At 33.2% G+C, this 25069-nt stretch overlaps 2 protein-coding genes and 2 long non-coding RNA genes across 4 annotated transcripts; 2 read left to right on the forward strand and 2 right to left on the reverse strand.

The window, feature by feature from the left end:
- Window positions 1-212: 212 nt before the first annotated feature.
- On the reverse strand, window positions 213-24549 carry LOC114711085 (uncharacterized). Its single transcript, XR_003737121.1, has 3 exons — window positions 24405-24549; window positions 624-629; window positions 213-223 (listed from the first exon to the last, which is right to left on the reverse strand). It is a non-coding gene; the product is annotated as an uncharacterized LOC114711085 (long non-coding RNA).
- Window positions 13040-17584, forward strand: LOC114711071 (adenine DNA glycosylase-like). The gene is made up of 7 exons (XM_028895425.1): window positions 13040-13565; window positions 14449-14508; window positions 15266-15385; window positions 15453-15550; window positions 15965-16506; window positions 16916-17022; window positions 17479-17584. Exons 1-7 carry the CDS (start codon window positions 13110-13112, stop codon window positions 17572-17574), a joined length of 1479 nt encoding a protein of 492 aa, XP_028751258.1. The 5' UTR covers window positions 13040-13109; the 3' UTR covers window positions 17575-17584.
- Window positions 18571-20746, forward strand: LOC114763333 (uncharacterized). Its single transcript, XM_028895392.1, has 5 exons — window positions 18571-18811; window positions 19390-19468; window positions 19746-19933; window positions 20240-20312; window positions 20403-20746. The coding sequence occupies exons 1-5, from the start codon at window positions 18665-18667 to the stop codon at window positions 20555-20557; spliced, it is 642 nt and encodes a 213-aa protein (XP_028751225.1). The 5' UTR covers window positions 18571-18664; the 3' UTR covers window positions 20558-20746.
- On the reverse strand, window positions 21706-23852 carry LOC114711081 (uncharacterized). The gene is made up of 3 exons (XR_003737120.1): window positions 23518-23852; window positions 23318-23398; window positions 21706-22240 (listed from the first exon to the last, which is right to left on the reverse strand). It is a non-coding gene; the product is annotated as an uncharacterized LOC114711081 (long non-coding RNA).
- Window positions 24550-25069: the final 520 nt, after the last annotated feature.

Genomic DNA, 25069 nt, shown 5'->3' on the forward strand with positions numbered 1-25069 from the left:
TCTTAATGTTGAATGAATATTTAGCGTCTCTCACGGAAATCATTTGCTTTAATAATTAATGATGTTATTGAGTTGTTTGTTCCTGGTCCGTATCCGCTTCTATGTTCCAAATTAGATGGGGATATTCATATTGATAATTATACTCTTGATTTTCCCGAATTACAAAGTATATAATAATAGTCACAACAGATTAATATAGACATTAATCAACCTAAATCAAATCCTACTTGTCTCAAAGATCGTTTCATAATCGCATTCCACATAAACTATAGGTCGACATAAAAGGTCGAACATTAAAGGAAAAAAAAAACTGTGTAATTTATGAGAGTAAAATGCTGTCATAAGTGGCATGAATTGAAGAAACTACTATTTCTGAAAACGAAACAAAATATGCTACTCTCTTCAATCCTTAATATGGGACCCATTAGAACCGAAGAAGTATATTCAACCCTAAATATAATATTTGTTTTGAGTGTTTTTCCCTTCTAGCTCCAGTCTTGTTCTCTTGGCTCAAACTAAGCACATGGTTTATCAACACGGTGCTTTCTCATTTCCCCATTGGAGAAGCTTTTAGATACAAATGAGAAACATGCACCCCTTACAAAAGTGAAAGAAGTAACCACTAGCATCTGCGGAGGCGAGGGAAGATCAAGCAACCACGTCTCCACCAGAGACACAGTTTTGCTGAATAATTCCTTCTATTACTGAACAAGCTATTCCACAGTTCCCTAATGAGATCATTCAGTTACTATACTCTCTTTGTGGATTATATAGACAATCCATAAACGTTGCTTAAAAAAGACACACATCAACAGACCAAAACAAAAATGAAATTAAGCACGAAGAAATGCTTCACATTTTATACCCTTTTATTAACCTTTTATAATGGGAGACCAATGAAATATATATATATATATATATATATGTATGTATGTATATCTTCCCCCTTTTAGGGATTTAGTTAATCTTCCTTTTAAAAAAGTTGTTTTCTTTGGTAATGTGCTTTGTTTTCATCAACTATGCTGAACGAGGCTACACATTTTCAAAAAAAAAAAAAACCACACACACACGCACAACGTGATCGGAGCCCCACCTTATGTTGTGACAATGTTTTAGGGTGCTTTATCTGGATTGCATAATTAAGATCATTTATTGATAATATTTTGAGGTTTATATATATATATATATATATATATATATATAATTCGAATGTTTTAGGGCTTTTCCTGCGCTGCGGAGTGCGGATCCAACGTAGCTCATTTTTAATTCTAAGCATTTTTGTATCTCACATATGTACTTTGAACCTAGTAAAATCGTTTTTAAAATTATGATTTGATTTTTATCCGCACTAAAAAATAAATGAATAGACTTATGGCTTGTTTTAATGTGTTGAAAATAATTCTTTTTATCATATTTTGGGTTTTTTTTATTGTCTCTTGAAATTTTCTAATTTTTAAGCACAAATCAATGTTATTCGATTCTAGATATAAGAATTAAGTAATGAGTTTTTTGTTTTAAATATAAAATTTTAAATTATTTTATTTTTTAAATTTATAAATTTATATTTTTTCTGATCTTGAATTTATAAATTTTTATTCAAATTATCTGTATTGATTACATAGTCCCAAGAGATTTTTATTTACTAGATGAGCATCTTAAAAAGGCAACACACCTTTTTTTAAATGTTGTTTCGTTGCCAACCGCGCCATGGGAAAATTACATAAACTATAGGTCATTCCTATTTCAAATGTCCATATGTCTACCATTTAGAATATCTGGGATCAACTTTAAGCTGAGTCAAGAAAGTAACAGTTAAACATAACATTTCTGTTAGCCTGGGATATGGACGCACCATTTTAATTAGTTTAGGATACTGTATGCATCCAAAATTACTTTAGGCCACTGGACGCACCTGGGTAAATAGTTCAAGGTGCTGGGCATACCTTAGCCCTAAAATATATTATACCTGAGTTTCAACATAAGAATTAATTGATTAATTTAAATAGATTAAAAAATTAATTAAATAAATTATTTGTAATAAATAGATATTATCTTTTATAAAATATTCTTATTAATCATATGTATTGGCTGGATTATTATTTGATAAAACCTTTAGTATCCACAACTACTATAATGACTACCTTAAAAAAATAAATAAATATAAAAAACAAAATGAATTGAAATCTTATATTTAAAACTAAATTAAATGTTAAACTAACTCTTATATCAATAGAGATGCACAATCCAAACTTGGACAAAATTCAGAGTACGAGTGGCCGAAGAAAAAAGCTTTCCTTCTTTCCTATTTTTTTATTTTAGAAGTACGTGGATAAGACCAAATCATCATTCTAAGAATGATCTTACGACACTGAGAACAATTTTCTTTCGAATGTGTTTTGTTTAGTGCTTTTGTGGAACGGGGAAAAAGCTCTTTCGCCATGGGATAAAAAGGGACCTGGACCCTTTCCTGTTTTTTGAGGGAATCATTAGCCGTAGATGGAATGGAGGGTGAGGATTAGAGAAGAGGATACGGTTGGGGTACGTTTTGACAGCACCCACGTGTCTGGGAAGTGGGAAGTGGGAACTGGGAAGTGGGAACTGGGAACTGGGAACTTGGTCTTTCTCACTTGGAGGGTGAGAATCATTAGCACTTTGTGGCTTCTGTCTTTCTGACTTGGTCTTGGCCTTTGCGTTCATCAGGCGTTCTATTTCTCAGATAAAAAAAAAAAAAATCAGGCGTTCTATTTAAGGCCTTCATTCTTCAGCAAGCAGCGTCTGAAATCAAAACCGATCACCAAGCAATCTATCTGGTTGCCCTTGCGCTTGCCATTATGATTCTCTCTCAGACCCATTCTCGACTCATCATCTTCCGGCGCCGACGGCGGATGTGCAGTTGCAGATCATCAACAACAACGCCGCCGCCACCGACGACAACATCCATACAGAAAGCTTGGTTTTCCATCTTCCGAGGTATTGTTTCTGATTCCACTTTCGGCTATGTATATTTATCACCGTTTACAAGTCACGTTAATTTGTATATTTATTAATTTTTTCATAATCTAGAAAAATAAGAGAGATATTAAAAAAGATTATTATGATATTTTAAAAAAAATATGTCGTATTTCTTATAATTAACTAATTTATCTAACTTTCTTAATTTAATTTAATTAAATAAATAAGTTTATATTAAGGATAAGAATAGTATTAATCTTGTATAAGGAGCAGTGAAATGGCTATGGCTGTTAGCTGTACGTTCTCTTTCTCACACTTTGTAAATAGCTAAATATTTAGGATTTAAAAAATATTTAGGTCAAATTACTTATATTTATTATGTCAAATTTTCTGATCATATACGGCTAAGTTTTTTTTTTTTATTTGGGTTTATTTTTAAATGTTATTAAATACTAATATTTTAAAAATAAAACACATGATCATGTGTGATGAGAGAATTTGACATAATGAATATAAATATAGTCCAAATATTTAATGATAAAAAACAACTCAAGTACATAAAGGCAGAACTAAATAGTTAAAGATAATAAATATGTATATTAATACCTCCTCGATCTTATTTATAAACTTTAAATTTGAGAAATGATGTGTTTTATTTTATAAGTTTTAATTTGGAATTGTCTCAACATTTAATACATATTTTTTAATATTGTCCTCAATTATTTTTCTCTTATAACATTTTTCCATGTATTCTCTGTCATCTGCTTTTTTATTCATTATTATAAGAGCATATTTAAAAACAAAAATATATTTATAACTTATTTATTATTTTTAATTAATTATTTCTCATCTGAACTAGTTATTTGAAGTATTTTACATAGGAAGCAGTACACCACATTTCTCAGATTTCATTGGCATCCGAACTGTGTTTAATTGAAGTTTTTCTCGCCAGGGTATTTAATTGGAGCTTAGAAAAAGACAAAAATGAATACGATCCCCCTGAATACGATCTATTTTATGGTGACAGCTAGTCGCCCTCCCCCCCCCCCCCGGCCAATTCTCGGGTTGCGAAAGTTTTTTTTTATCTTTTCAAACTGTGGCTTACCCCTCTGATTCTATTTATAAGACAGAGAGAGAAAATATTTTTTAGTCCTATTTATAAAGCACTTAGAGAAATTTTTTGCATGGATATATAATTTTACCCTTTATTTATTGTTGTGTTGATTTTATTTATATGAGGCATAATGTATATTAAATAGAGATAAAGTTGAAAAGTCATTAAATTTTAAATGAGAGTTAATGAAGTTTAAAGTTTTCTTTAGTCTGTATAAAACATATTGGAAGTACCTTATAAATAGGACTATAGGAGTATTCCTTTTAACGCATAAATGTTTATTTGAATTTTTTATTATATCTATTCCTTGAAGGAAGACTGGATGGAAAGTCAAACCTTTCTAATGCAATTGTTTCCATAGAAAAGAGAACCTCAAGGGTCAAACACAGAGATGGCCGAAGGTTCTTTTTTTTTTTTTTTTTGTCTTTGGCAACAAAAGTTACGGTTTATTTAATAATATAAAAAAATTTTGTTTCCAAATTATAATTTCATCTAAAATGACAGGGTTTTTGGTTGAATAAAAAATTATTTTTAAAAATATTTTCATTTAAATCAAGATAAAATTCTTTTCATATGTTTATTTGTATGTCGTAAAATTATTTTTAAAATTATAATTTGCTTTCCATCCAAACATTCTAAATAAAAACAAAAATAATAAATAATTTTTAAATAAGTCAATCAAATAGTTTTTTTTGTCCTGCACAAGTTCCTAAAACTATAGCAGAAATAAAGGAAATTGTTTTTTTTTTACTTACGTGAGCAAATAAGTTATGTGATATTTTAGATCAACTCCCCCCCCCAAAAAAAAGAACATTCTTATAATCTATACCTTTTGTGTATTCTTTTTTTTTTTTTTTGCCAACCTTCTGTGTATTCATTTTACAGTGCATACAACTGGATCATTGTTGTCGGATGGGCGCCAATGATGCTATCGCTCGGTCTTGCCACTTTCGGCTTTCCTTGTATTGGTAATTATTGAATTTATCCTTTGATTTATTATTCAAAATCATTGAACTTAATCTGTAAATGTAGGCTATTTATATTTTTTTAATTTTATATTACTTCCAGTCCTTAATATAAGAGCAAGTTGAGTAATTTAAGTAGATTAAAAAAACTAATTAAATTAGTTATTTGTAATAATATGTGTTGTTTTTCCTAAAATATCCTTACTAGTCAAATATATTGGCTAGAACTACCACTATTATAAGGATTACCTTAGAAAAATAGATAAATATGAGAAACAAAGTAATTGAGATTCTATATTTAGAATCTAAATAAAAATCAAATGAGCTCTTATATTAAAAACTAAAGGTAGTAAGTTTTATGCTTATTTATATATTATTTTATTTTCTTGCAGATTCACGAGAACAAGACTTCAACAAAGCATTGATAACGTACATGACAATGTTGATCTTAGAACTGGGAATCTGGATCCCTCTGTGCACCTATGTATCTCCTCCTAAAGGTCGCTTAAAGAAGACAAAAATTGTTCTTCGTGCTTCATTTGTGATTATTAATCGCGTTTCAAATATTTCAGATCAAATTACATCATCAATGTCCTATTTAAATTATGGTAAAGCGTTTATATTCATCAACCTATTTTGTGGAGTTGTGAGTTTTTTCATAATCTCTGCTTTGTTTTGGCTCAACATTGATGCTGAAAAGAGAGGCAGTCTTAAGTGGGAACACCTTCCACTTGGATGCAACGCAGTGCTTTCTGCAACTCTTCTGAATATATCAGTGTTCCAGCTCATAATCAAGAGAAGTTTTCTTCATTTTCCGCTCTTTGCAATTCTGAGGGATGTGATAGATTTGATTGACTTCATTACTAGGATGGTTCATAACAAAGAGATGGCTTAGAAGATTGAGCGTCAACTTTAAACCTTGTTGTATCATGTTTCTATGATAAATAATTTTGTTTTGGCCCAAAAGAAGTCAATTTTATTAATCATAAAAACAAAAACTACACACAGTAATAGCCACTTCAAAAAAAAAAAAAGAACACTCATAGACCCTAGAAGTACAATCTATCACTCAACAAAACCAAAACAAACCTAGAACACAACCAAAATGACGGTGTTTATTTTGTTCAGCTTTGCATGGTTTGATTAAAATTCGTTAAATTATTGCTTCTTTTCCAATATCATTATCAATATGAATTTAATTCTTGACACTTTATATCACGTCTCATTCTCTAATTTATGTATTACTTGTTAGGAAGTTGCATGTAATTCAACCCAACTAAAACAAAGCAGAGGTCAAAAAGATAAAATTACTTAAATATATGAAGTTGAAATATCTAGACCTCATACATTTGCGTATTACGTGTTAATTAGGAAGCTGTATGAAACCAAGCGATGCTTAAATACATGAAGAATTGAAGAGGTCTAAAGAAATTAACCATCCAATAATTTTGAATTTAAATTTTTTACTTTATAAGAGAGTTTATAAAAAAAAAAAAAATTTCAACTTTCACTAAAAAGGTTAACTTGAATATGACAAAGAAGTATGGGCTCGTTTGGATATCCTGATTTGATGAAAACGGAAAGGTGATTCGATGCATGCAATAATATCCATTATACTCGCATCATCATCACTCTTGGTCGGAAAAAAATCATCACCACTTATTAATAAAGAAAAATTGGTTAAAAATATCATATTGACAAATTAATTGGAGAATGGGACCTGCAACAAATGTAAAAGTGTGGTTTTCTCAAATGTCAGTAAATGTGATAAAAAAAAGACCATATTTCCCCCATGGATGCTAATTGCATGTGTTGGGTCTTCATGATCTTAACTTGCATATGTTGAATCCTCACTTGCATATGATTAATTACATATGACAGATGTTTATTTGCATATGACTTATTACAATTCACTTGCATGCGATGAATTCCTACTTACATATAAGTCATTATTGCATGTTAATGCTTAATACGAACGATAATTGTATATGATAGATCCTCACTAGCATATGATAGATGCTTAGTTGTATATAGGTTTGTATGTTATTACATATGGGATCTATATCACAATATGCAAATCACCTTCCCTAATATACAAGTTCCATAATGTTAATTTGTAGATAAGAAAAAGAATCTGGTTATGTAAATAGTAATATGCAATGGGAAGTTATGTTCGCCAAATACTACCCGTTCTTCCTAAAGGAACAAGGGCTAGTATTGTTGATTCACGCATCAATTCTTCTTATTTGTGGGATCACTGCACGATATTCAAATTGACAAAGAATATGTGTTTGTCTTCATCCTCTTCATGTGCTAATGCAGAAAAATTATCTATGTTTTCTGAGTGGCTATTGGATGGTTAGGATGGCAAATTAGGGTTATCACATGATGGTGTAAATTAGGGTTATCACATGATGGTGTTTCAGAAATTGAGATTTCAGATAACTTACTATTCTTACATGGTGATGATCCTATCAATGCAATTGTATAGTCCACTTATCCATGCTTGATGGATAATTTAAATTGCAATAACTATTTCAATGATAGAGCTGTACTAGTACCAGCTATTTAGATGGTTAATGTCATCAATGATCACATGTGCAACACATTACTTGGTGATGCTTTTGAATTTCTTAGTTATGAATCTATATGCAAGACAAACAATAATAGTGACATCTTTAACAACTTATATATACTGAATTCTTGAACACCATATCTTGTTTGGGGATGCCTCCTTATAAGTTGACATTAAAAGTTGAAACACCTATAACGTTATTGAGGAACATTGATCAGACTTCTGGACTATGCAATAGGACACGACTTAGGATGTTGAAGCGAGGGAAAATAGTTAAAGAGGCAATCACATTGAATGGATCAAAACCAAATAAGAAGGTTCTCATTTATAGAATGAATATGAATCCCTATGAGAGTATATGCCCATTTCGCATGCAACAAAGGCCATTTCTGATCACTTTCTCATTTGCCATGACAATTAACAAAAGTCAAAGATAGTTTCTATACAGAGTTGGTTCATATCTATATAAACCATTTTTACATATGAACAATTATGTGTTGCTTTGTTTAGAGTTAGAAGCCTGGGGGGCTGAAAATTGTGGTTGGCGATGGAAATAGTGAGCTTGTTAATGTTGCGAAGAATGTGGTGTACCTAGAAATATTTAGGAATCTGTAGTGATTCTAATGTGGTGCTTTAGTATTAGTTGATGGTATGAGTAGTTATATTTTGTCTTTTTATGTAATGGACAATGAATTTTTTGTTAAAGTTCATTGATGTAAAAATTGATGTTTTGTTGTTTTATTATAATTAAAGATATATTTCGTATATTGCATTCAACCCTGTATAGAGCATAGAATGCACAAGCTAGTTCATATTGATAATTATGTTGCTTCCTCATTGTTGACTCTATATTATATATACCAACAAGATGGTCCAAGTTAGTGCTGTTTCAAGCTCTTCTCTTTCTCCTCTTCGTGTTTATGTTGTGTTTTTTTTTTGATAAAAGTTTATGGTGTTGTTTCTTTCTGTCTCTTTTTTAGTTTTTTGATGGGCTTTTGTGCATTTATTATAATCTTTCATGTAGAAACACCCAAAAGTTTACGTATTATTTTCCTTAGTTTTTAATAAATTATTTTTTAACAGAAAATATATCAATATCATCGTTAATATAAAATATAAAATGTATACCGAGTTATATTATTTATAAATAATGAACAGTATAACTTGTTTTTGCTCCCCTTTTGGGAAAACAATACAGCTTGTTTGTCATAGCAACATTTATGGGAAATAGCTCAAGAGGAAGAGAAGGTTATATAGCAAAGCCATTGTCAAAACAGGGATCCAGAAGTCTTGAAGCGTACTGATAAGATAGCCAAAATGGCTCATGAAGCAAATCAAAGCATTGATATGATATGGAATCCTCCTGAATCATGTATTGATCTTTTGCAAACTGACTTAGAGGATGTCTGGGAACATATAAAAGTGCTTTTAAAAAGTATTTTTTTGCAAAACGAAGCAAACTTTTCTACATATTTACTTCGTATACTGTAAAAGTATTTTTAAAACTATGATTTAATTTCCATCCAAACACCATCTTCAAAAGGCATTTGTCACTAGGTTTTTAGTGTTAGATACTGTGTGTCTGTAGCACTTTTCAAGGGTAAATCTTGTCTGTTAAAAAAAAAAAGGGTCCAGCACTTTCTTTTTAATTTTAAGCTCAAATTCAGCATTCCATACCCGAAAAGGTCAGCTAGAGAGCAATGGCAAATCCATACACCCATGTATTACCATTGTTTTATGAATTCGTGATCATCAATGACAAACTTTATTTACAAGAACAAATATACAATTAGTAAGGATACATAAACAAGCCATAAGAAATAAAATAGATAATTGACGTGCACCATATAAATAGAGTAATCTCATACACACACCTGGTTCTGATATGAAAAATAGTGTTATTTAATGTAAGAACATTTATTTATTATTTTGGTTGTTTCCTTAATCAATATAATGAAAGAGCTGGAGATTACTTTTCTTTCAGTTAATACAATTTTTCATCTATCAAGTTTGCATAATTTTTGGTTTTAGTTTCTCGACTTTCAAACTATAGGTTTTGATCTATTAAAGGACAAAATTGTTTAGATTTTTATTAAATCATGGGTTAATACAATGATTAGTCCTTGTAATTTTCATTCATTTTGGTTTTGATCCCTGGAGTTTGAAACCCATGGTTTTAGTCATTTAACTTTGCTCCATTTAAACCGTTGGTCCTTATATTTTTAAAGGGACTTGGTCTTAGATTTAACACTGTTGAATGAGCTGACATGTCACTCATACTGTTAAATATGCTGATGTGGAAGCTGAGTGAGTTAGTTGAGGTGGCTTTTAAAAAAATAAAATTTGGGATATGGTTAGTCACTAACCCCTTAAACCTACTTGGCATTTAGTCAATGCTTGGGATCAAGTTTTCAAATTTGCTTAACAAGACACGTCAGCTAATGGAACCTGTTTATGGCAGTGGATCTAGCAGTGATATTGAAGAACTGGTGCTGTGACATATTCATGTTCATGCTCTTTCTTTGCATTGTCGAAGCTGGCCATAAAAGATCCCTCTCAGTTTCAAAATTGCAATCACCTAGAATATTCTTCAACCAATCCATCATTTAAACCATTGCCAACTCGATCTGCAAAAAGCATTTCTAGTAATGGAGCAATGAGATGAAAGCACCGTGAAGAACTTGGCAACCACCAAACAATAAATTTGAAATCGCTATTAGTTAAGGACTTCTAGATTTTGAAACAATCTCCCCCCGGGGCCCCCCTTTCAAATCTTCAAAATCTAGATCCTTCTTCGTCTTCCCCATGGTCGCGGCTGTGGCCGCCATATGAAATTCCCAACTAAGATGATGTTTCAAACCCTTAACTGATATCGATCCCTTTATCTCCTTCAAATGGTAGCAATGATGATTTCCCAATCAGCTTAGTGCCGGATCCCAAATCAGCAATACAAAACCTTACTGTGCATGTTCAGCTTTGACTAACCACATCCCAAATTTTATTTTTTTAAAAAAGCCACCTCAGTTAGCCCACTCAGCTTCCACATCAGCATATTTAACAAGATTAGTGGCATGTCAGCGTATTTAATGGTGCTAAACCTAAGATCAAGTCCTTTTTGAAAATACAAGGACTAACAGTTTAAACGGAGCAAAGTTAAAGGACCAAAACTACAGGTTTCAAACTTCAGAAACCAAAACTAAAATGAATAAAAATTATAGGGACTAATCATTGTATTAACCCTTAAATTATAGGAATTAATATTTTGGATAGAAAGAAACTTGAGGGATTAAAATCTATTGTTTAAAACTTGACTAAATTAATATGAGGATAAATCTAAAAAACTAAAAATTGTATTAACTCTTTTTTATTAAATTATAATCGTTATTTGGCGATGAACATTAGATGTAAATTCTGTGTGCGCATGAATTATTAGAAATAAGTTACACTATCCACCACTTATAAATAATACAAATTGGTCCTTCATGTAAGACCCGATTCATTAATTGGAGGAAATTAAGAAAGTTATACTTTAAACTATTTATATTGATCATTTTCTCTAAACTAATTTATCTAACTTATAAATTAATATATAATCTAATAATCAACATAAGTGTTTTAGAAAGATCATATAATATATGTTACAATTAAATACTTTAGTAACTTTCTTAATTTTCATAAATTAGTTAATTAAATCTTATATTAAAGATCGGAGATAGTATTAGAGTTTCATATTCCAATATATTATACTCCACCATGTCTTAATGTAGTTGTGAAGTTAATGTTAATTCTGAATATAAGACCTATTTGATATGTATATAATTTTTTTTTCAAAATTAAGCCTATTAATATTCACTCAATAATGATCAAGTAGGGAAGAAAGGAAGTGAATTAAGATATTTAAGATGTTTTAAAAAAATATATCATATTAATTAATTACTAATATTATCAATATATTCAAATTAATTAATTAGATCAAACTCATTTACATTGAGTCCTTTAAGTTTCTCGTGTTAAATCCGTCAATCCCTCATGCTTAAAACCATCAAATAGAGATAAACGGTGTTAAAAATTCTGTTACCTTTGACTCTGATTGTCACTGGCTTACTGCTTTGTTTCTTTTGGTTCCCCTCAGCAAGCACCCATATGAATCACTTAGAGAATTAGAGAACAACAAAAGAAAAAGGCAATAATCGCACAGAAATACAAATCTGCCAGATAGAAAGCCCCAAAAGTGAGATTAATGAAATCCCCTTGAATCTAAATGGCCAAGGAGAAAAAAGGAGGAAGAAAGAACTAACCGAGAAATATTAGCGAAAACAACGCAGAAAAGAATAATAGAGAACCAAAACCGGCAAAAGTAATGAGAGAAGAAGACAACTCTTGGGGCAAATCTTGAGAGCATACCTCTCTAAATAAATGAAAGAAAAGAAGGCGTCAAGGATGAAGAAAAGGCATACCAGTAGTGCATAAATGGGAGAATTTGATATTCACAGGTTCCACTCCATCAACAAACCTAGAACTATTCTTTCCGGATCTTTCTGAAGCGATTCCTGCAATATTAGCTCGTATAGATTCGTATGTGCGCCTGCTGAGAGGAGCCGAAAGAGGCAGAAACTGGAGCAATCATATAGTCAAAGCTAATGGATTTTTTTTAACACCGTTTGCCTCTATTTAACGGTTTTAAAGATAAGGGATTACCAGGTAGAAATTTAACAGACCCAATAATTAAAAAAAAAAAGGGTCTAAGAATCTGATTCAAAATTGGTTAAATTATAAAGATGTTCAAAATTAGTTTTCTCAGTTATTAATATTAATACCTCAGACAGCTCATGCAATGGAGCAAGATTACTTAATGATCCAGGATCTTTCGGAGGGTTTTTTGAGTAACAGGAATGTAGGAATTGGTCAGACTCTTTCGTCAGAATCCACCTCAAGCATCCCGGTCTTTTTGACTTTATTTTGCTGTAACTCTCCAGCCTAGTGGACTGGTGGTTGCCTTCGTTAACCCAGAAAAAAAAAAAAAATACTGTGGCAAGAATATAAGTACTCCCTTCGCGTCTTTTTATAAACATCGTGGAATTCTATTGCATAAATCAAAAAATTAGTTAAAAATAATAAATAAATTAAAATTAAATTTTTTTTAAAATACTCTTATTTATAAGAAGAGAGTATAAAGATGAGAATAAAAAAATTATTATAATAAAAAGAATTATAAAAAAAAAGAGAATACATGATGGAGAGAGATGATAGTTTAAGAAATGTGATAATAAATATATTAAATATTAAAATAATTAATTAATAAGATAAAATAGGAGCATAAAATATTATCTCTGTTTTTAATTAAGACCTCTTTAAATTAGTATAAAGTATAAAATACAGGAGCTCGGGTTACGAGTTTATTCCCATATGGAGGGGCATTGCGCCATTGCCACACACACCTGGTTTAAATTTTGGGGGTGGGATAAGTTTGCCGCTTGAAATCGCCCTCCTTTTCGCTCCTTGAATGATTGCAACCTTCGAAAGAATCAGTTTAACGTTGTTGGGTTCAGCAGTGGTTTCAAACATGTCGGACAGGAGTAAGCAGCAGAGGAAGAGGAACAGAGGGACGAAGAATGCGATTCGGATGATAAAAAAACCACCCTCACAGCCCGAAGTACAAGACATCGAGGATGCTGTCTCGTGCTTCAGCGAAGAGGAAACCCAGAAATTAAGGGTTGCTCTGTTGGAGTGGTACGATCATAATCGTAGAGACCTTCCATGGAGGAGGACGTCAAGTAACAATCATGGCTGTGAAAAACAAGAAGAAGAAGACGATGAGGAAGTAGATTCAAGAGCGTATTCTGTGTGGGTCTCCGAAGTAATGCTGCAGCAAACTAGGGTTCAGACTGTTATTGGCTATTACAATCGTTGGATGGAGAAATGGCCTACCATTCACGATCTTGCACAGGCTTCCCTTGAGGTTTTTGTGTGTAAATTTTTGGGCTTTGGTTCAGTTACTGCATTTTGCTTTACTTTTGATAGGTTTCACTGTTTGAAGCCTTCTGCTTGAAACCCCCCCCCCCCAAAAAAAAACAAAAAAACCCCGTGCGCGCGCATATGTTTCCTTTCTTGGGTTACATCATCTTGCCTTTCGGTTCTGAAGGCCTTAGCCATTTCTTCTCTGAATTTTTGTTTTAAATTTGCGTTTTCTGTATTACCAACAGATCTAAATATGCTATGGTGATGAGAAGTTGTGAACTTGATGTAAACATTTCCATTATGCATTTGGCATAATACAAGGTTTTAGAGCTTGATTTCTGCTTCAATTCTAGTTTCGCTATTTAGGATTGTTGGAGCTGAAACGTACGCTGAGAGGAGAGTTGTCTTCTCCGAGGAACTAGGACTTTAGAGCCTAAATTGTGCATGGAAGGATATTCTAGGTTTCTTGATGCTGAGAAAGAAATAATTTTGAAGACAGAACTGACAGAAAATACAGGCCATCAAGGGCATTATATTGTCATAACTTTTTTTCCCCGTTTTTTATTTCTTATTTCTACTTTTATTCTGCTGCAGATAGCATATTTTTACTTTGTTTATTCCTTCTCTGTTAGTTTTCCTGCATTTGAATTGTTATTTTGTCATTGCTGGATTAAACATTCAGTTGGAGTTTTTTTATTTGAAAAGGTCAGAAGCTATCCTGATACCAAAAAACATTTGTTTTATTCTGGGAATGGTTCAAATATTTAGAAAAGCTTCAATATTTTTTTTCCGAGATTATATATTTTTTCCTTGAGTGAAGAAAAATTTACCTAAATCGGCAGGGGTTGTTTCATCACCTCATAATTCATTCTGTCTTTATGCAGGAAGTGAATGAAATGTGGGCGGGTTTGGGCTACTATCGAAGAGCTCGTTTTCTTTTAGAGGTATTATTTCTCTTGAACATTGTTTTCCCTTACTTTCCATTATTTTCTATTAGGTGACTTCGGAAATGATTCATTGTTTGTGCTGCATGGGTTAGAGACTAATTATATTTGATGGGGTGTTTGGTACACTGCCATAATCATCCCCATATGTTTGTTGTCATCAAATATAGGATGTGTAAAATGACAGCAATTTATGTGATAAATCATGCTAGAAAACATGGGGAATTCATATCCTTGGACTTCTAGCTTAACAACTTTCATAAAGGGTAGTTTCACTTCACCCACATGTGGTTTGACCTGAAATTAGTTTGTTTGCTAATGCTTTAAGTGTCTTATTCAACTTGCATGTGTTTTGCTCATTTACATAGGGTGGTTAATCGGTAATTGAACAAACCATAATGGTATTGAATGCGACACTTAAAACTGCAAAGAGTTAAATTGTAATTTGTTTTTCTTGTAACAAACCAATTTTACCCTTTCCAATTTCCGTGACAGCTTTCAGCTGTTTCATGCCGAATATGTTTTCTTAAATACTGGATACCAATTATTGTTGTATAAAGGTATACGTAATATAATATGAAGATTCTTAGCCATTAAAAAAGAAATTGTTGTGCTTCCTTCTTGTGACTTAATTCTGCAAAGTGCTAACAATTGTACTATAAACGGGTCTTCAATCATGGTTCTTCTTGAACTACTACTACTTTTTAAGAAGCAAAAGACATAAATTAATCATAATTTCTTTTGTTTCTGTTCTTAGGGAGCAAAGAAAATAGTTGCAGAGGGAGGAAGAATTCCTAACACAGTCTCTGCTCTACGAAAGATTCCTGGAATTGGAGACTACACTGCAGGAGCAATTGCCTCTATAGCATTCCAAGAGGTAAAGGTGATTCCTGTAATTTTGGTTCACTGGAAAGAAAACCATTGCTCATGGTTTAAGATAGCAGGCTGTACCTGTTGTTGATGGGAATGTGGTAAGGGTGATTGCCAGACTAAAGGCTGTTTCTGCAAACCCAAAAGATTCAATAACTATCAAGAGATTTTGGTGAGTTTTATGAACTACTTGGAATTATGTTGAATTAAATTTTCTATAAGTAATCCTAACTATGTTATTTGACTTTGGTGATGAGACTTGTTTTCTATTGTAATTCATCATTTCTTGTAAATTCGGTTTTTCACATGATGCTTGACCGGATTGAGAGACTATAGGTAAGAGACAAAGTCACTTTTTTTTTTTAAAAAAAAAAGAAACCAAATTAATAAACCTGTATTGTCCATATTTAACATGATATGCTTCTAAATGAGTTGTCTTTCTTCCTATTGACTGTGCCTATAATACAAGAATGGCTGTGACAATCTCAGAACTAGAGTATTTTCCTCTTGTTATGTTACAAGTTCCTAACCTGGGGTTGTTTATATTCATTTTTTTTTTTAATGTTGGGTTGGAATGGAGATTAAGGAAATTAGCAGCTCAACTAGTTGATCCCCTCCGGCCCGGGGACTTCAATCAGGCTCTTATGGAACTTGGGGCGACTGTATGCACCCCTTTGAACCCTAGCTGCTCCTCGTGTCCTGCATCAAAGTTTTGTCACGCACTATCAATCTCTACAGATGACAGTTCAGTACTGGTTACGGATTATCCTGTGAAAGGTGTAAAGGTTAAACAAAGATCCGATTTTTGTGCAGTATGTGTTGTTGAGTTACTTGGATCTGAGGGAATGTTGGACAACAACCAATCAAGCAGTGAATTTATTCTTGTAAAAAGGCCCAGTGAAGGACTGCTTGCTGGTCTCTGGGAGTTTCCATCAGTCCCACTGGATGGAGAAACTGATTCCTTGGATAGAAGAGAAGCAGCAAATCAGTTCTTGAAAAGTATGCTCAAAATTGACACCAAAAAGTCCTTCAACATAGTTTTGAGGGAAGATGTTGGAGAATTTGTTCATATCTTCAGTCATATTCGCCTCAAGTTATACGTTGAATTGCTAGTGTTACAATTGAAAGGTTTGACTCATTGACTTCTCTAAAGTAGTTTATTCTGGACAAATTTAATTTATTTTCATAATTAATGAATTAAATTTCATGAGATAGTATCTAAATCCATTAAACTTTGAAACTTTTAGGGAAAATCAGCATCTAATAGTTTAACAGATTGCAGATGGTTCATTCCATGCGTCTGAAAGGACTATACTGTCTTTATGTGTTATTTGGCAGCCGTCTTCATCTTTTGACTGGCCATTATTTCAGCAAATGTATGTTTAAATTCATCAAGTATCTTATGTTCCATAGTTTAGAAGAGTCTAAAATGGTTTTGCAAGCAGAGTTACATATGTGCATCTTCAACAAAAAAATGATGGCATCATGGCTACTCTATGCTACTCTTATGTTCTAATTTTGATTCTTCTTTTGTAAGGGCGGAAAGGTGATTTCTTCAAAAGCCAGGGGAATGAAACTATAACTTGTAAATGGGTAGATAGCAATGCCCTTTCAAGTACGGGACTGACAACCAGTGTAAGAAAGGTAAGATGGTATGTAGTATGTAGTTATATTGGTAAAGCTGCTATGAATTTTCAAAGCTACTCTGTGCAAGAGTGCAGAATTTTCTTCCTTTGGAAAAGACAAATAGACCTTAAACACAATGCACTTTTCAGTATGTTAATTATTGGGCTTAAACCTCATCTAAGTGATTGTCACCGACCAATATGGTTGCTGTTAAGAATAAAGAACGCTGATGTAGATTGATGGAAGGAGACCATGTAAATAAAACCTGGAAGTTATTGAAACAGATAAGGGAAGGAAGAAGCAACAAGACCTATTTAAAATTTGAATACTTTCCATTTGTTTCCTCTGCTGTGTTTTCTAAAAACTTGTCCATCCTCAATGATCGGCATTATTATTTGGTGTATTTCATGGATTATAACAGAATAAAATATTGTTTTCCCCCTCTTTAACACTTGTGAAGTATGTTTAATGCAGGTTTACAGCATGGTCCAGAAATTTAAACAGAAAAATTTTCCCTCTAAGCAAGTCCCACCAAAGAAGAGAAGTAGAACCACTCAGAAACTAACGTAGTACTCTGCAGGAGTGCTGTGCTTATTGATCTCAGTTTTTCTAAAGAAAAGCTGCAATAATTTTTTCCACTTAATTGTGGAAAGTGCTCTTCTTTACCATTTTCTTGTGTCAACGACAAGAACCAGATTGGTTAGCGGTCTCTGGATTCTTCAGAGCCTCCTGTAATTGCATATATTATATTTTGTGAGAAGCAGGACAGAGAGAGAGAGAAGTGATGTGTGTGAAGAGAAGATAAGTCATAATTTAATGTGCGCATGTTCTTTTTGAATCATAGTTAGCATTTTATGTAGAGTTCCTTTCATTTACCCAGAAGAAATGCTATGCAAGTACCTTCATTTTCAATCTTTAATGCACCCGTAATTCTTATGGTTTGAATCTTTGATTAATAATTAAACAAACTTTTTCGACGTATTTGATAATGAATGATTTTAAAAATTAGAAGAAAAAAAAAGAAATAATATTGCAGCAACATAATGATCAGGGGGAAAGAAGTTCCATAGCTTTTTCCTGATTTTTTTGTTTATTTTAAAATTAAAAAAATTTAATTTTTGACTCTTAATGTGAATCTTACATGCAAATTAATTACATATGATACAATACAAAAATCTATGATTATTTTAGCATTCAGAAAAAACGATAAAACTACAATATATAAAAAATTTGGGAGCGATGAAAATTCTAACTCAACCTATAAATTCAGATATTTCTTAAGCCATGAAGCAATGCACTTTCTAGCAAGAGTAATTCTCAGAAGAAGACGAGGCGAAGAATTTGGGCCTGGCTTGGCTTTGTAGTATCATGTGGTTGAAGCTAATCACCCACAAGCAGACGCCACTTCTCTCTCCGGCTTCTACCACCAGGAGATTCTTGTCCTCTAGTGTGTAAGCTCATCTTCAAATTTTCCTCTAATAAATGGAACTAAGGGCACAAAAACCAGTGGTACAAATTGTTTCAAACACTATGTGGATCAGAAGGTTCTTTCAATATGTTTTTTGTGATTGAACATCAATAAACCAGACGGCAAAGACGATGGTTGGTGATTACGTAGAAGAATAACAAAAGGAAAGATACTATTAGTTCGAGAGAAAAAATGCAAATGGCAATTTCCCTAAGAGGAGTCGCCGCTGATTCTTCTACCTTTAGGTTTTCTTGGTCATCAACCACTAGTTCTTCTTCTTCTTCGCATTTTACCCAGAATTTCATACCCAGTTCGTCGTCATCATTGATACTTCCTCTGGTGAGAAGTTTCAACTGTGATTTGACCTCTTTCAGCTTATTGAGTAGTTATTCTTTTCTGGGTTTTCTGGATAAAGTGAATTTAGAAGTTTAATTTGTCAAGACAATTCATGACCTCTATGCTTTTGTATGTCTTCTGTGATTTCAGGCGCAGAGATTATTATAATTTGATGTCCCTTCGTGTTTTGTAGTTTCAGCTTTATAGGTCTTGTCTTTAATATATAAACTTAACTCTGCTGTTAAAACATGATTTGGTAGTTTATTAGCCGAATTTTTCCAAATTAGCTGTTCAATCATTATGAAAAGTTGAATCTTTCGAAAAGTTAAAGTATGTACTACAGTTTTGCGTAGAAATTATTATTGATCAAGCAAATATAAACATCTCTATGTAAAAATAAGAAGTGAATCGTGGCAACGCATCTTTTCAAGAGGTTGTGCTCTAGATAGCTGAAATCTTTTGATATGATGAAAGTATCATAATACAATTCTTTCATTTCAATCCTAATAATCATGTTTCTCTGGGATATTGTGAATTTATGAGAAAATTTACTTTCAATGTCCGCTTTGCCTGAGCTGTAGACTACAAGTAAGGTAGCAACTTCAAGCAGATACAAGATCACTTGCTCTGCCGTCCAAGAATCTTCCGCTAGTACAGCAGGTGAGTTTCTGCATTTATAATATAATGCTCCACCAATAACTTTTTTCCACAAGCTAATTAATCTAATCAAAGTTATACACAAGGGAAATGTTCATACAAATAAAGGGATGGTTTTAACTTCACAGGGCCTTATTAAATAGTAGTATAAACAATTAGATACACAAAATTAAATACAAAGCGAGAGATAAGTTAATACTAGTCATGAGTTTAGAATAATAGCAATCCTCCAATTCTTCTTACATATATTGTTGATATTGATTTCACTTTCTGGCCACAGAAACTGCTGAAACAAAGGAGGAGGTAAATGCAGCTCCAAAAGCAGCACCTGCAAAGAAACCTCCTGCTAAAGCACCAGTCAAGCCCCTGCCTCAGATGATGGAGGAGGATGTGATACCTTCATTGAAAGCAATACTTGAAGCCCAGCAGGACATCTCTGACATTGAGCTGGCCTTTCAGGACAATAAGGTTGGTAATATGCTTTTTGTATCTTCCCATTAATTCTTTTCTATCCCTTAAAACTTGGGCTGAGTTGAGGAGTCACCAACACAGTGGAGCAGGCATGTTAGAGTCAAGAGCTATTGCTCTATTATTTGTAGGAAAAAAATTTTGGAGGACGCTTATATTTAATGATCAAATGACATTTTCATGCAATAATATCCTCTTTTTCTAAATAAGAAACTTTCCTTTAAGGATTGGATTAACTTACCTTGTTACATTGGATTGATTTTTTCCCCTTCCTTGCTGACTCATTCGATTGATCTTAATTAACAGTTAGAAGGATCCTTTTTGAAACAAGGAAATCCCTATTCATTTTGGGCTTTCTTTCCCAATGGAGTGCTTACTGGTGTGTGTATTTTCCACTGCTATTGGTTTATCAAAGTAATTAATCCTTGTCAAACGTTATCAGAACCATTTGATTTGTGTCGTTGAACAGGTCCAAAAGGGTTCTCTCTATCATCTTATAATTCACAAGCAAGCACTGTTGAGCCATTCCTCATTGATGAAAAGAAAATTACGGCAAAACACGTCATCTTCTGGGTTGAGAAACGTTTGGCTGCACAAGGGATTATTCCTGTGTGGAGAGATTAATCTCTTATGAGTCTTCTTTCTGTAGTTCAAGTGATGATTCATGTAGCATATAATTCAACTTTCTCGAGTCTCTTGGTTCGAATGACTATGATATAGTCCTATTTTGACCCTTGTGGAGTTGTAAATGCCTTCATGATAGAGCATTCTATTGATCAATGAAAACGTCTTTGAAAATCTAGTCCTTCAAAATGGGATAGGAGTCATGAGGTTGTTTCTTTTTTTAGGTTAACTATCTTTTCTCTTTACTTACGTAACAAGAAAAAATTTATTTTATCTTCTGTGCATATTTATACGTTCATTCTTTTAGATACAGAAGAAAATATAGTTTCCAATCTCTCGTATGAACACGAACCTATTTGTTACAGGTGGTGAAGAAGTGACATGCTGCACTAAAGTTCAAACTACTTTGTTAAAACATCTAACTTTTATATTATATTAAAACATCTGATGTCATGACATCTTGCTTTGTGTCATGTCTTCCTTTAATAAAATTATTTGAAAATGAAAGAAAAAAGCCAAATGATCATTCAATGAAAACTGATTTTGCAAGAGTTTACCCCTTCAAACTGATATCCAACCACACTCTTACAAGGCAGACAACGCAAAATTACTTGCTCATATAAAATAACTTGGATTCTGAACGTTGTTGGAATAAGTGAATTCACTGCTGTTCTATGTTTAATTCTTTGTAGCACTTATTCATATGTCTTCCACATACCCTGTAACGAGAAGTAAGAATTGTGTGCGCCGGATAAGGCGGTGGCACGTTTGCGCAAACCATCAAGAAATTGCCAGATTGCTGTTTTTGTAAAATGCCTAGCCATAAAGTGCCACATCAATAAGAAACCGTTTAACGTTGAACAATTAGCTGCTTATCATCCCATGCCTCTGTTTTAGGTTCAATATTTATCGGTTGAATTATCTGTAATCCCACCTCCAGTTCTTAATATCAAAACTAGATAACTAATTTAAAGATATTAACAAAATTAGTTAACTAATTATTTGTCATAAATATGTGTTTATTTTTCTAGACTATCTTCTTCAATCATGTATCCTTTGGTAAGAACCCTTCACAGTCAGTCAATAAGAATATTTTGGGAGAAGATAAAAGATAACGTAAATTAAAATTTTATATTTAGGACTAAATCTAACTATCAATTAGTTTTTATATTTAGAATCGAAAATAGTACAAAATACCCAATAAATGAATTAAGCGGCAAGCAATATAACAAGCCCATCGCTTGACAGCCTTGATATCCTGAATATTTGAAGCACCGAGTGATTAAGGAAACCAGACTTGAAAAAGTTCGGTTTACTGATAACACTTGCTCTTCTCGTCAGTCCAGCTCCTTTTTCATCTTTTTGTTGGCTTTTTGGGCTGCATATTACTATCTCCGGTGTTAAGTTTATGAAGTCTTATAATTAGAATCAGAGGTAGTAATATTTAGAAATTCATTGCCAAATCAAAACTTATATCAAGTTCCTACAACGTACTACTGCTTTCAATTGATTTTAAGGGCAAGGCCTGTGAACAAGAAACAATTACTGTAGTTAAACTGTTGGGAATCATGTGTGGCAGTACAAATTTATTGTCATTTCCAACAAAATCAGTTTCCAGTAGACCAGATCAACGAAAACTGATAAATCATTTCCCTGATTCCCAAATGATGTCTAGCCTTCAACCTGCCAAATAAATAATAAATTATCATTACAACACTTCTAAGCAAATCAGAGCTATCAAGACCAAACTAAAAAGATGCTAGAGTTATCTTTGATTAGAGTTTATAGGTCAACGACGAGTTGAAATCACTTAAAAGTTAATTATATTTGAACAGCACGTTTTGAGCTTCAGCTAATATTAGCTTGCTGGGGCCAAGGGATATGCTAGCACATATCTCTCCTTTAGATGCGTCTAGTCAATAGAAATACCAAATAACTCGCAGACAATTTGGAAGAAAAATATATAGCTTAAGAGTTCAGGAAAGTTGCATCTTCGTTGGAAGATCTAAACCATTCTAGCTACACGTACATATCTTACTACACATCATGAGAATCTAGACCATATTCTTAGTCTGCACCCATTCTAGTTGCATCTAACTTCAGAATTCATAATTATTCAAGGTATGACCGTATGAGCAGCTAATACTTCCTAAATGTTTTATAATAAATTTCTCAAAGAATATGCATTTACTGTGACTTTCATTGGACAAATTAAGGATATAATTCATTGGACCATGCCTAGAGCACTAAGGAACTGAAAGGTTGCACACCAATAAATAAGGCAACGGCATCTACCTTAGAGTCAATTAATAATGATAAGGAATATGGCAATCGCTCAATGGTTATTCAACATTGATAGGAATGATTCATGATATTCAAATTAATAGGCAGTTTAAATTAGCAATGACTCATTTTACAATCATACTAGTTTCCGTTCCTTACACTAAATCTATTCGAATCATCAAAGGGATAAATGATCATGCGTAGCATGTTATAGAACCTCGGGGGCAATAATTAATTAACCCAGGCCTTCAAAGTTCAAAGTTCAAACTAGCAAAGTCCACAGTCTTCACCCTAACAACCCCCCATCCGAAAACAAAAACAAAACAAAGTCTTTAGTATTTCCAATTTTTCAGAGCCTTTGGAGCATTCATAACATCAGCCTCCAAGAGAAATAGGGAAACACTTGCACATTTTTCTAAAAGGTTGATTTTCCGAATTAGACGCACTTTAAAGCAAAATGTGAACGAAAGCAAATACCTTTTCCGATGTCGAATTTTGATGAGGTAAAGATTCAAGGTTGGACACTCTAGCTTCCAGAGCATCAAACTTCTGCTTCATCTATAAAAAATTCATAGACCATGGCGATCCAGAATTAACAAAAGTATGACAATTTGGAAATGACAGGGTCGAAATGAATTCTAAATTGACTAGGCCGAAATGCAATTCGATTGACATACATCAGCAGCAAGAGCGTGGCGATCAACCCAAAGATCCTTCCAAACAAAGTGGGAAATCGTGGCAGCTGAGAATGTAAACCCTAGACTGAACCAAAGCAATCGAGTCCGCAGCATTGTTGCCTGTGCGTGTCCTCGATCTTCAAAAATCAAGCACGAATACGAAGGGAGAGTCTCGCCGGCTTGAATTGGGCCGAGTTATGGATAAAGACTGTCAAGATTAAGGCCCGTTTGCTTCACAGGGAAGAAGAAGGGTGAGGTTGAGAAAACTATCCTTATAAAGTGCCTCAAAATTCGGCCTGCTCTGCTGGAAATTATGGGACAATCGGAACAAACGAATCTTTTAGGATTGCTCCGCCCACTCAGACCCTTTAGCTCATTCTGTTAATGTACTCACTAAACACACTCTTAGAGCTAGGAATATTTAGGACTTACTAGAGAATAGGTGATGTTTTTTGGTAGTTCCTGTTCCTTTTGCAAAGTTTTTTGGTTGATTAATATATATTCACCTTTCAAAAAAAAGGTGTCTCAAAATAATTTCTGCAATTTATTTGATAATTTTGGTGCCCAAAGATAGGGGCTAAATATTATTTCTAGTTTTAATTATAAGATCTCATTTTTACCGGAGGTAGTGGTAAATTCATTACCTGAAGTTAAAAAAAAAAAAAGAAGGATTGGACCACATCTTAGTTAAGCGTTTAAAGCCCATCGCCGTGCTACTCATAATCAGAAAAATGAAGTTCAGCTCATCCCATTGGTGACCCAAAACCAGTTTTGGTGCTCAGTGATAAATATCATTATACTCATCAAATATCAACTTTTTAACCCCGCGGGGTTAGGTCGACTGGCTGGGGTCGTCCTAGCTTAACCACGGATCTCGAGTTCGAGACGTGGGAACGCAGCACTCCAAGGGGCCAGGGGGCGCCGTCCGTATGGATCCTTGCAAGCCCCCGAATCCGGATTAGTCTGGGGACGTTGTCACGGCTGAAAGACGCCTATTTCCCTGGGATACCGGATGGAGTAATCCAAAAAAAAAATATCAACTTTTTAAATTTAATATAAACAGCTGAAATCTAATTTTTATATTTTTGTTTTTTTTTAAAAATATTTTGCTTGAATAGATAAATAATCTAAAATAAATATAATTTTTTAACTGTAAGTTTTTTAAAAAATAATTTTTACCTAAAAAATTATTAGATAGAAATTTTAAATCTAGACTATTAAAGCCGTAGATTTCATCATAATAATCAGTAAGCTACTCGTTACTTTGATGAGCACCAAAACTATTTTCGAAGTAATCCAATATCTTAGAGATGTAATCAAGCCTGGAGGGTAAGTTTTGATGTGAGTGGGACCACGTGAATGAAAATTTATCTTCCCCTCGGTCTACCATTATCTGCACCATAAAAACAGAGTGAGAGAGAGCTGAGAGGCGAGAAGGAAGCAAAGGAGGTGGTCGGAGAAGAACTTCAAAACCACATGCAAACCAGAGTTATTACTTCTATCTGAAAGTGGCGAGCTATATAGAGAGAAAAATGATGGAGCAAATGATGAA

Source organism: Neltuma alba, unplaced genomic scaffold, assembly GCF_004799145.2.
Source record: "Neltuma alba isolate B1F8T4 unplaced genomic scaffold, ASM479914v2 tig00001768_pilon, whole genome shotgun sequence".
NCBI lineage: Eukaryota > Viridiplantae > Streptophyta > Magnoliopsida > Fabales > Fabaceae > Neltuma > Neltuma alba.